The sequence below is a fragment of the Lineus longissimus genome, chromosome 4, assembly GCF_910592395.1.
Source record: "Lineus longissimus chromosome 4, tnLinLong1.2, whole genome shotgun sequence".
Lineage (NCBI taxonomy): Eukaryota > Metazoa > Nemertea > Pilidiophora > Heteronemertea > Lineidae > Lineus > Lineus longissimus.
The window spans coordinates 24087019-24099524 of NC_088311.1; the positions used below are offsets into that span (position 1 = coordinate 24087019).

At 40.0% G+C, this 12506-nt stretch overlaps 1 protein-coding gene across 10 annotated transcripts in view; it reads left to right on the plus strand.

The window, feature by feature from the left end:
• Positions 1–12506, plus strand: part of LOC135486991 (cytochrome c1-like) — a 34021-nt gene that overhangs the window by 18657 nt on the left and 2858 nt on the right. For 2 of the 10 annotated variants that reach the window (XM_064770230.1, XM_064770233.1), the window contains 6 exons: positions 2410–2436; positions 3953–4108; positions 4891–4929; positions 5685–5723; positions 6402–6440; positions 11842–11869. In XM_064770230.1, coding sequence (XP_064626300.1) covers positions 2410–2436; positions 3953–4108; positions 4891–4929; positions 5685–5723; positions 6402–6440; positions 11842–11858 — 317 coding nt within the window. In that variant the 3' untranslated portion in view covers positions 11859–11869. Of the gene's footprint in view, positions 1–2409; positions 2437–3952; positions 4109–4890; positions 4930–5684; positions 5724–6401; positions 6441–7169; positions 7229–11841; positions 11870–12506 lie in introns of those variants that run through there. The other 8 variants (XM_064770231.1, XM_064770234.1, XM_064770232.1 and 5 more) reach the window with 8 other exon arrangements.

Below are 12506 nucleotides of genomic sequence, written 5' to 3' on the forward strand. Positions count from 1 at the left end.
GGAAACCTTAGAAACGGACGAAGTTACTGCAACTGAAACAGCTGCAGAAACAACTGTTGAAACTGAGACAACCGAACAGTCGGAACCCGTCGAACCATCCAAACAGCCCGAGGCTGACATGGCGGAAGGAGGTGAATCAACCCACTGAGTGAGGTTTTCCCACCCCCTCTAACACCTAACAATAGTTGTTGCCGTTAAAGTCCACAAGCCGAAATAACATCAATCACCTCATATTCGTGTGCCTTTTTCTGATTCCACGAATAACAAAACTAGCTTGGAGACCTGTCTCTGTCCTGAAGTACGCGCGCAGGCTCTGGCTTTCACAACGTTTGGAGTGACTATATCTTAACGAGCGATTTTAGTGATTATTTATCAGTTTATCTTCTAGTTTATATAAATAGCATACAGTTCATTTATTTAGTGTTATCGTCTACTTGCATTTGGTTAAAGAATATTCTAAAGCAACGATGAAAGAACTGCATCTGGAACATTTCAAATCGGTTCAATAACAACTTACCAGAAAAATTAAATGGTGAAATTATAAATTACCGCTGTGCACAAAAAACACGTCTTCTGGTTCAAGTTGGTAATCAATTTCTACCTGGAATTATTTGTTAGTTACCGGTTTTCGAATGAGTGTGAGTTCTATTCACTGGGATGAGAACTACACAATTTGATTTTTGAATTGATATCACAGAAGTTACCTTCATATTGAGTTCCTAGCTTTTTTGATTACTGTCCTATCCATTTCGTCAACTGCCTCCACTGTGGGTCTTGGTTGAATTCTAGTTCTCTTTTATGGTCGAGTTCTTGTTCTCTCTTTGAGTTTCATACGTTCAGTCTCTTACTATTCTTCCTGAATACTGTACTTCTATCATAGCCTGGTGTAACTTCTCGTCGTCGCCATGTCAATGCGCTATACAAAGTCGAGCAGTGGTGCTGGGCCAACCTAAAACATCCACATAAGATTCAAAGTTAATGAGTTATTTTCCTGTTTGGTTTTGATTCTTCCTATCTGTTCGGATATACCATTAGCATACCTACATTAAATAGGCTTAAACGATCTGCTATATTCTGTCATATATGGTCGTTGGTACAATTATGCATATTTTTGGAAACAGAAGTGACATAATGCCACTAATATTCTTCTATGATTAGTGTATAACCGATCATTGGTGATGCAGAATCAAGTGATTCTGATTGGACAACATGCCGTGATGATACCAAAACTGCTCATACCGATGGCCGTGGTACGATACTGAATAATAGGTTGCCGAAATCGGACTTGAATTGAATCAACTAGTATTTGGTCTACCAACGGTCACCAGTTCATGAAGAGATTCATTTAATGTTGTAGTGATTAACTTGATGCGTTTGCATAACTTACTCACCCTCTAATAATCGATCCTAACCTCTGCGACTCTCTCCAATCAGAGGGCTCATTTGCATCTACTTCGATATCATCAAAATGTCCAGCGCATAAACAAACATGACAGGTGAAGGATTGACCAAAGTAAATGTCGTCTTTTCAGCCTTACCTCTGAACGATGAACTTTAATCAGAAAATTAAAAATAATTTCTTTGTTATTCTTAGATGTACATGTATCAGAACTAGATTTTTTCCATTGTGAGTACATGCATTTCCCCTAAGATTGCATTCTAACAGAAATGTCAAACTTTGATTAACCAAAAGGGGTGTGTGTTTCCCCCCATATGGTATAACCGAATACTTCCCTATTCTCACGTATTGTTTCTGTCACTCGCATCACTTTCTTCTGGACATAACACAGATTGTCACCTAAGTTTAATTTCATTTGCAGGATTAAAGTATCTAATAATAAATCTAAAATACAACCTTGTAATATTTTCTGAAAACGTAACTTCTCATCTTAAGCAAAGTTTTCTTTTTCAATACAGTCACTTACAAGGAAGGATCCCTGAAATGAGGGTGCATCCCTGTTTTGGAGGATAATCAAACTCGACATGCTTAGTCAGTGAAAAGTATAAGAAGTTATACTTCTGATCACGTTTCGTTTAAAGAATATTCGTACTGCTTTTGTGGAAATACCAAAAATTCTCGAGTTCAGCATTAAGGTTAAAGTCTTATTATGTTTGTTTTTAAAGTCAGATTATTTCGTTCTGTCTTGTAGCATGCAGCATTGCACACGTTACTTTACACTATGAGAGCCCTACTGATGATACTTGATTATTCCTACCTGATTATAATTTTCCATGCATTGAACAGTTTATTTATTTTCATTTTATTTTAGCTGAACGAAACTATTTTCTTAAACTTGCTTCAAATTATGCTTTTTAGTTAAGCTTCTGCAGATCAGTTCCAATGTTAGACCAATCAAGTGTTTTTGCATTCTTCATGTGTATTCATTTTTATATTTCGTTCCGTTTCAGGAGGGGCAAGTGAAGAGCCAGCTGCAGGTATGATTCATATAATTGCTTTGCATGATCTTGAACCGTTGACATTTGGAAGTTGCATGTTCGGAAGCGGAAACCCATTAATGTATGGTATCGAAATACCTTGATCATTTGATCGAATCCTTCGAAAGAAGATTTCTAAAGATAGGCTGCTTCGATAAACATGCCACTTTCAAAGACATGGTTGGAAATCTAAACTCATTTCGTGACGTTTCTCGCATGATGGTAAACGGTAAGAAAGTTGGAGGCTGGACTCGGTTGCATCTGACTTTGCATGTTGCTTGTGTTTTAACTTCATTATTAACAGCTACATAAACTCACTGGATTTATAGTGATATACCTTGGCCGATCACCGAGCTTGGTATGAGGTGCACCATAGGTTAGTTGGTCATCTAGCTACTCAGTGCCATAGGAGGTATTTGTTGCACCTCTGGAGACTATCCATCTATCTTTTATGAAAGGTGTGGTTCGGGCTATATCAATTAGTCTTGATGCATTTGCAGAAAATCTAACCAACACCAGCACTTCCTATCGTATCAACTCCTTTTCGTTTCCACACACATAGATTAACCTCTTCATGGCATCCTTTTCAGCTCAAAAATATCTGGCAGGTTGGTTGGAAATAATCTTGAGAAAGAAAGTTTCCGATGAAGCTAGTTATTTGTTGCGAATTTCTGTGACTCGACGAAAATCTCCATAGGAATGTCGGTAATCGTTATATTCTAAAACTAAGACTTTTCACATGAAGGAATGTCGTCTCACATTCCTACAACATTTTTGGCCTGCTAAAAGGAATTGTATAATCAAATGGTCCTACGGCGAGATGTCGTCCATTCGTAGTTCAATAGAAAATTATTTCTAAACATTTTTAACCAGTTGGTCTGGAGTCAGTTTTCAATATCATTATAAAATGGACCTTGAGATACCGCTAGGGGTCAGCACTGGTAACATGACCTATTTCTTGTGGGAAATGATGGGCAGCCCAATGTGGAAATACCAACAAGGAAGTTGAATAGATTTACTGACGTTGGTGAATCAAACAAGCTGCAACAGATTATGAAATTCTGCAACAAATAATTCAGCACACATCGGAAGAACAATGAAATGCCTGTTGTAACGAAACGGGTCGTGGGGTGTTTGCTTTTCGTTATTTATTTCGTGTATGTTTTATTGCCTGCTGCCTGAGATATTGAACTGAATAATTTGATGTGTTATATAACATTTCCGTTCACAGTTTGGACACAAATCCTGTCATTAAACCTTGCGAATGGGATTCTGTCCCTGGCTAATATTCCTGGGCCCAGTTGGTCAATCGATGATAGCAGTGATGTTAGCGATCAGTCTTGGCACTGCTACGGTAAATGACGCTGAGTAGTAAGACAACGCCGGCGTTTGTGTCTCACGCTGATTGAGCAACTGGGCCCAGTTGAACAAGAAGTAGGAAAATTACAGGTAGTGCGTACTACTAAACTGAATCAAGTTCGCTTTCCTCACTTGCACACTATTACCTTGCTTACAGTAGAAGTAGAAAAAGAGGAGTCAACGCCTGTAGTAGAGACTGTAGCTGAACAAGAAACGCCCGCTGAGGAAACTAACCAAGAACAAACCACTGAGGAAAATACTGGAGTAGAACAAACACCAGTTGAAGAAACTACAGAAGTTTCCGAACAAAAAGGTAGCCTAATCAGACTCCAGAGCAACTGTCAACCGTTGCCGTATAGGTCACATTAGTTAAAATGCTGCGGGTACATTGAACATTAGGACATGGGGTGTGGGAGCTAAATATGACGAATACTGGGCTGGGTGAAAAAAGCCTACAACACTTTGAAATCACATGCTAGTTCCCTTCACCTGTTTGGCTATCTGGCTAGATGGTGCAATAGTGATCATTTTCCCGGCTCTTCATCATTGAGTCTACATGTTGTTGAGTTATGGCGTTGCAGTTAATACTAACTAATCAGTGTAGTAAAATTTGAAATGATCCCAACAACCTTAACTTCCGTGATACTTTGCTTATTAGCCTACTCCCTTGTTAGTCACAGACTCTTTCTATTCATTAACACTTTCCACTCAAATCTACCTCAATTGCATATTATCTGCTGTTTTAAGTTTCCATGCTCTCCAATCTCTTTTTGGTTACACGTGTCATGTAATAAAGAAGCATCATAACCTAAAACATATGGTATGTTAAGTAATTTAAGACATGAAATATTTCGTGATATACAATTTTGTTCACCCGCCAGCATTGAAGTAAGAGTATACATAACTGCAGTCCTTTTACCAGCTGGTTCTTAAGCTATATTAACAAAGAGAAATTAAAGGCAATTAATTGTCATTTAGAGTCAACATAATGGACATGAGTGGAAAGTGTTAACAACCCTGTCGTATAGATACTTGTCTTGTCCTTCTTTCTGTGTTTTTGTTACTCACGTGTGTTGTGTGTGCACTTGCTTGCAGAAGATTCACCCCAAGATGAAGCCGAACCAGCTAGCCAAGGTAGTTTGACAAATTACCCTTGATTTATTATCATTTCTTTGATGAACAGTCAGTTGTTGGTGTACGGACAGTCGTCAGCTGTCGGTGTCTATTCGCTTGAGGACAAACACGACATTTGCCGAAGACCCGGTTGCTGACGAACAAGATGTCATCAACATTGCATCGCTTGCTGGCAAATGTCGTGGTTGTGTGCCAGCAATTGTACTTATACAGCTAGAGCAAGGTTGAAATACTTGCGCGAGCTATGAACACCATGTGCATTTGAATGTCATTGATAAGTTTAGCAATACACCATGTTCATATTATCAGTGGTAGGTCTCCATGACAAGCCATCATACCGTGGTTCTTTGACGATTTCCTGATCTCTGTTTCGTATCTTTAGGATATCCTACCTCTGTTTGTTAAACTGTGCTTCTACTCGCCAATGCCTGGTAGCTAAGTGTCCAGCGACGCCCATACTTTACTAGTCGTATATCATGTTTAGAATATATCCATTGCATGTCAATTTGTATGTTTGCAAGTACTCTCTCTTCACCTTTATAAGGCCAGGCTCACGGAACCTATGAAAACTGATACGTAATTGAGCAGGAAAGCTGGGGTGTTGTTGACTGCATTAAACTCTGCCGACAATATAAAAATGAAAAGAGAGTACCAGGAACTTGACCCGTAGACAACACGTAGTTCCATTCACGATTTCGTAACATGCCTTTAGATACCTTATTAACTCACGTCCATGTATGTGCACTTGCTTACAGAGTCACAACCCGTAGAAGATAGTCCACCAGCTGAAGAAGGTAGTTATTCCCTATTAAAATTCCCTATCCTGTTTCCAGTAAACTTTCAATGAGTTGGCATTGTAGCCTATAGAAGTCGTACAGCTGACGTCATGACAGCAAAGACGCCATTTTTCAACACGTGGCACGAATTGTTGGCGACGTCAGCAGGGTCAAGGCCACGAATCCAAAATGACTGCTTGAATGTTGTCACTGCACGAACTCTATAGCAATCGTGCCCATACAACTTTACTCACTAAATCAACCCACGCCTTCTTTATCATCTCATCTTTACCATCCTGTTAGGCAAGATCAAAAATCCAGACAAGATTATAAGAGGATTGCTAGTTAAGACCTTGTTTAGTTAATTCAGACCCCTTCTCATGAACAATCATATACAATGATAACTTACAAAACTCTTGTTGGATTCTTGACTAATGTATGAGAGTCATATACGATTTTTGTAAAGATTGTACATGATATGTGAAATAAATACATATGAAGCTGACTAATACTCCAACGATAATCTTACTGGGATTTTGACAGGATACATTTGCATGAATTGCCACAGGATTGACACTTGAATTCGGTTCACTCTCATCAGATGCCTATGGTCTATTGCCTGTCATAACATACTTACATGCAAGACATTAACGTTAAGTAGGTTTCATTACTAACTAGCGCCTAATCACATTACAGAGCAACCACCCAGTAACGAAGAAATTCAAACAAAAGAAGGTATTTCATCAATGATGTCATTATTTTCTAATTTTTCGTTTATTGCTATTATTTCTTGGTTAAAGTCCTTAAGCAAGAGAGCAAGGGCAGCAGGGGATGAGAATCATCCATACCATAAAGTAGCTGACTGGTTCAAAAACCTTGTATGATATGGCTTGTGTATTCCTGATCAGAAAAAGAAATAATTTCAAGTTAATTTTATATATTCTGCAGCATGCAGTGTGTGTGTTACAAGGGAACTTCTCTAGTTCTTGAGAATACATTGATTTGATGATAAGGAAATGGTCAGATATTTGTTTTAAACTCGATTACAAGTGATGAATTTATGATGTTCAGATGAATGCTTGATGCCATAGGGAATCCGTCCCCGTCCTTGCCATTTTCTTTACGGGTATTATTGCATTCCTGCTAGTGTTCCGTTGACATTGTTTATTATTGTCTATACGAGTTCAGATGCAAATAAACCCACTTGAGTGCAGTAAAATGCTTTTGACATACCGTCAGTGAAATTATCATAATCAGTTCTTTTTTCCGAAATGGCTTTATTGAATTTGCATCTGAACTCCTTATTTTGTCATCTCTCCAGTATAAGGATGTTCGTGCATTATTGGTGTATCTGCTGCCTATGGCCATGTCTGCTATACCTACCGCACACTCCTCTCTATTTCCCCTCGTGTAACACGTGTCCAGATCAAACTCATGAATTAACTAGTGCAATTTATCTCACAGATGAACATCACCACCACCATCATCACGATGAAGCTTAGATTTAGTATTAAATTTTCTCTGTGAGTTTTTTCCTTTAAAATCATGTTAATAATGTAATAAATGCTAATGGCATTTCATGTTAAAAGACCATTAACTCAAGCTTTCATGAAATATATCCGAAATCACCGACCACAAATTTGATGAAAATCGCAACAAAATTTCTCAAGTGTTGTCGGAAGCATTAACGATCGCCGGCACGCAAGTCTTTTCAAAAGTAAAGTTGTTGAAAATTGCACTACATAATGATTGGGTTTGTTCTAGATAAAGGTAACAGTGCTATTTGGATCAATGCACAAGTTTTATTCTGAAGATATTTCATATAAGCTTGACAGTAATAACATTCAAAGAAAACTATCTCGATTGTTCAAACTTAAAAAAAAGAATTTAAACGTTTTTTTCAATCTCACCCTTCATCCCGGATTTGCTGTCTCCTACGCTTCTAACATTCACCATTCCTTCCGCTTACAGCCGGCAGTTCTGCCACAGAGTCCTCTTCACTAATACATCAACACAAAGACCCGCAATCTCACCTCAGCTTAGCTCCTGTAGACAATGAATTCACGGGTCATGGGCAGTCTTCAAATAAGATAGCGGGTACATCTGAAACTAAAGGCGGAGGCGATGCCATTTTCTTGGTAACAGAAATAGAAACAACGCCTGACCATAAAGTATCTGACTTTTCGCCATCAGCAAAAACGTGTGACGTGTCTAGGATTGACGTCAACAAAGATGAGGGGTCTCGGCGTCATCTTGAACGGGTAAAAAGCGCGAACAAATCTCGGACACTTCAAGCTCTCAATCCCGGCTACGATGAAAAGCTGGCTGGTCATCTTCATACGAATTCAGAATATGTGGTTGGGTTTGACATCATCAAAACAGGGGTAACCGTCAAAGGTGGCAGCCCCACCACAACGAAAAACTCTGATGCTACTTCTTCTTCTGGTTCATTGGGAAGTCTCTCCGATTTGCTGAAAGATATCAAAGATCTCGCTGAGCCAAAATTACCAATTTCTGATTCTTTAACTAGTTTAAGTAAGCCAAACCCTAGCTTAAAAGGCAGCGTTACTTCATTAAGAAGTCTTGATAGTCAAATACCTCGCCCGAAATCTGGTCTCCGACCGAGATCCGCCGTACAGAAAGACCAGGGCACAGACAAAGATACGTCAAAACTTAAAAGAATGTCCATAATTCGAAAGGAAGCGAGCATCAGGTCTCCCCTACGACCTGACTGCATGGTAGAATCAGCTAATGAAGGGCCCCCTAGGCCTGATCCGGGTGAAATGGGGACGATCGATAGGGAAGTTGCATTGCCCAGAACCAAACCAACTTGTACTCGCGAAAGTAATACTCCGCCACCAGACAATTCTCAAAATAAAGACATATCGAACGACCCTCCAGCTGATGCTTGTCAGTTTGTGCAGATTGACTTGCATGAAGAATTTGATATCCCTAATGACGACTCAGTTTCTGGTGATTGCTCGGGAAGCTTATTCGAGGACAATGTCAGCCATCGGTCAAGTCCAACTAAACACAGCGCTGATTCCTTCACAAGACCTAGCATCGGTCACAAGGTGTTCAGCGCTGAAAGACTTGAGCCATCTGACGACCACCAGTCTTTAGGCCGCCAGGATGAGCGAGACCATGGGGACTTTGAAGTTTCAGCAGGCAATAATAATAAGTCGTCAGACAGCACTTCCGGTTCAGTTTCAGGTCGTGACAGCTGTAGGCGGGATAACGTCAAGGCAGATCAGTCAATGAACGACAAAATCCCTCTCAAACCTGAGGGAGTTAGGTCTGACTCAGACTCAGACTTGCACTTGCATAGAGACCCTCATCTGATTGCTGCAGATGGAGACTCTGAGTCTTCACAGCGTCATACAGATGGTAACAGAATCATCCCAATGACTGCCAAGGACACGTCCTCTGAAACGCTTCCTGAAACTTCTGGGTCAGAAAAGGCGCCCGTGCATTTAGGCGACGCTGGGAATGTTCATGCTGAAAGCTCTCAGTCAACAACAGGCAGATTACCTAACACCCGACCAGGGTCTTCCTCGAGTAATGTCAGTCGGCCGGACTCTGCTGGGTCCAGTGCCAGCAGGAGGAGGCCTCGATCATCGAACAGTTACAGACCCGGTTTTGAGGATCGATGTGATTACGATGATACCACAGAACACCCAGGGTCTTGCGAATCATTGAGTATAAATGGAAAGATTGGCAGTGATGACATTGAATCTAGATCGAATTCCCTTCCTCGGATTGACCAAGATTTAGGTGATGCACAACCGGGTTCGGCAGAATCGACCCCAAATTCGAGTAAAATAAGCTTGTCTTGCAATGATCGAATCAAGCAAAGTAACAGTCCAGATCCATCCAAACGCCTTGGCTCTGCGCAATCGTTGTTTACCTCAGATAGGCCTTATTCCGCGAGCAGTAACAAGAGCAGTCAAAGCTCATCAGGGCTATCGGGGGCGAATCATGACAGCAGTGCGAAGACAGCCAGAGATCTAATGGCGGAATCTAATTCTGTTGTTCGCACTGCTGAAGCTCCAGAGAGAATTCAAAACAAAGCAGAGCAACAATGGAATGACAATTCTAAACGCCCTAAATCGGCAGCCAGTAGCAATGTTAATGACAATGAACATAAGTTAGATTCGGTCTCTATCAATGCGTCGGCGGGAAACACTTCTCAGGCCGAGTTGAATCGAGATTTGGTTCCCGCAATGCTGCCCAATGGTCACGATGGATCAGTTAGTTCGATGAGAGGTGAAAAATCCTCGAGGGTAAGTTCTGCCCATAGTCTCTCGAATAGATCAGTCACTTCCCATACTGGTGCTTATGAAAGGCCGACCTCGGCTACAAGCACCACAACCAGACCTGGCTCACGAACTGGCAGTTTACGACAGTTGATTACAGAAAGTCGTCCTGGCACTGCTGATAGCAAACGTTCTCGAACTCCATCGATATCTAGCTCTAACGCATCTCGTAGCTATTCAAGACCTATGTCAGAAGCTGACTTGTACCAAGCAGAAGCTTCGGGTAGTCTAAGGTACTCAAGACCAAACTCAGCTCTGAGCTTAATACCCGATTCGCCATCAAAGCAAGAAGAATATTGTGCTGATAGCATCGTGTCCGCGAACAACAGCAGACGAGCTTCTATTGTGAGTAACTCGAGTTCTGTGTTGGTCCCAAATGCTGCAAAGAACGTAGAATTTGGTTCTGCCACAAGCTTGAGTCGTGTCGAACAGATGCCTAACTTGGGGAAGAATGTTCTACCGGACATAGAATCAAAGCCAGCTCGCCCAAAATCGGCGTCTGGAACGAAAACTGCTACAGGTGTCAAAAACATGCGAGTTTCTGCCTCTGGCGACGGTAGGAACTACATAGTTAAATCTTCACGTCCGCACTCGGTCAAGTTAACCGAGAGCAGGCCGGACTCCGGGATTGGCTTCAAGTCTTCGTCAACACAATCAGATGTCGGTGACCGTCTGAGAGACTTGGAAGATATTGGAAACGATGAAGACGTCAATGAGCTTGGAGAATTCTCTCCTGAGAGCCCAAGACAGAACCTAGCTGGTGTTCGCCTCCCGCCTTTAAAAACTGATGCAATTAAACCTGATAAAAAGAACCCTTTGCCTAATTTTCCTGAAAACCCAGTAAGCCTGGCTTCCCCACGGCTTCCTCCCCTACAACAAGCTTCAAAAGCAGACGTTATTTCTGAAATTTCGGTTATTGGAAAGAAGGGTAAAGATCGCGTTTCTGTAACTTGTGACACATCTACTGGAGCTAAAGCTGGGGACTAAGTGAATAATGACTCGCGCCAATTTGAAAACTAAGTGAGATCCTAGTACGTAGTGTTGATCGAAAGATCATATTTGTTTTAAAGAAATTACGTTCGTTGTATGCTTGATCATTGATTTGAGTTGAAATGTATCCAGAAATGATCGTGTTTTAAGTTCATCAAGCCAGAAAATTGGGACTACTTTGCAAATTATAACGTTTGTTTCTTTCCACAGTTTAAGGAGCGGAATTTGCTCCACGATTTCCTTTATTGCTTGATGGAAAATGATTAAAAGAAACTTAGTCATTGGTAGAAAATTCAGCTAAGGTTCTTAACAGATTCTTTGTTGATATCTTATTTAGTTTTGTGTACGAGCATGTTTATCTAAAAAAATATCTGCAAAATTCTTTTAGGATTCTGGTTAAAGATTTTAGGCCAGAATCTTACAAGAATCGTGTAACGATTGAACAATATGTGCATGTATAAGAAACCAAATGAGATATTAACTTAGACTAGTTTGATACATTGTGAGGATTTTCGTCCTCTGTACGTGACTCTTCTTCGATCTTGGTCAGATGAGTTGAAATACAAATGAAAGCAAAGAGAAAGAATAATCCTGGAAGATTCTTTTTTTACAAATCGCTCTTTACTCGCTCTTTATGAATAGAAATGCCGCAGCAGTAATAAGCTGCAATTTATGACAGTAATTGAGCTTTGCAATTTTCGCACGGAAATTCATTTAAAACAACCAAAACTGTGGGTTGAAGCAAACAGAAAGGTTACTTTAAAAATCAAACCTACTTAATATGCATGCATCTGTATTTTAAAGCGACAATATTTTTCTTCTTCCAATAGACCTTCATCAAATTTAAGAGCATCACAGGTTGGTTAAAATACCTGTGTTTTGCACCATTTTGAATTGAGATCATTTTTGAGTTGAGTAGTCTACCTGGCACGCCTGCAAACTGCGCTTTGGAAATTTCAGTAGAAATTACAGTAAAAAAAACAAATCACGTATGAATTAAACTAACCAGTAGTTTCAAAAACCTTAAATTTGCGTTGAAATTCAATAAATTTGACATATTTATTTCTGAAAAATTTGAAAGAAACCTTTCTTGCTAAATTCTTAATCGGATGCATGCAAATCAGAGGTAACTTGATTTTTATGATTGAAATTTCCAAAGTGGTTGCAGAAAATCTTGATGAAAGTATTTTACCTTCTTTTGTTTATTTCTTTGTTGTTCTGTAATTTTGGCTTTTTTGAAAAGACTGATATTTTTGAGTGTGAGATAAAGAAATCATTGAATTAAGTTGTCAGATCAGATACACTAATACATCGACATTTGATTGAGTTGTCTCGATGATCAACATTCTTGTACGATTCTAGTTTAACGGACTGTTCAAGTACATGTATATAAAAAATGTTATCTAACTCCAGCGCCCCCTCCGAGAACTGAAGAACCTAAAATATTCCAGTCTAATAAATTGAAGCTCGACTCATTTGCTCTCTTTCTTGTACT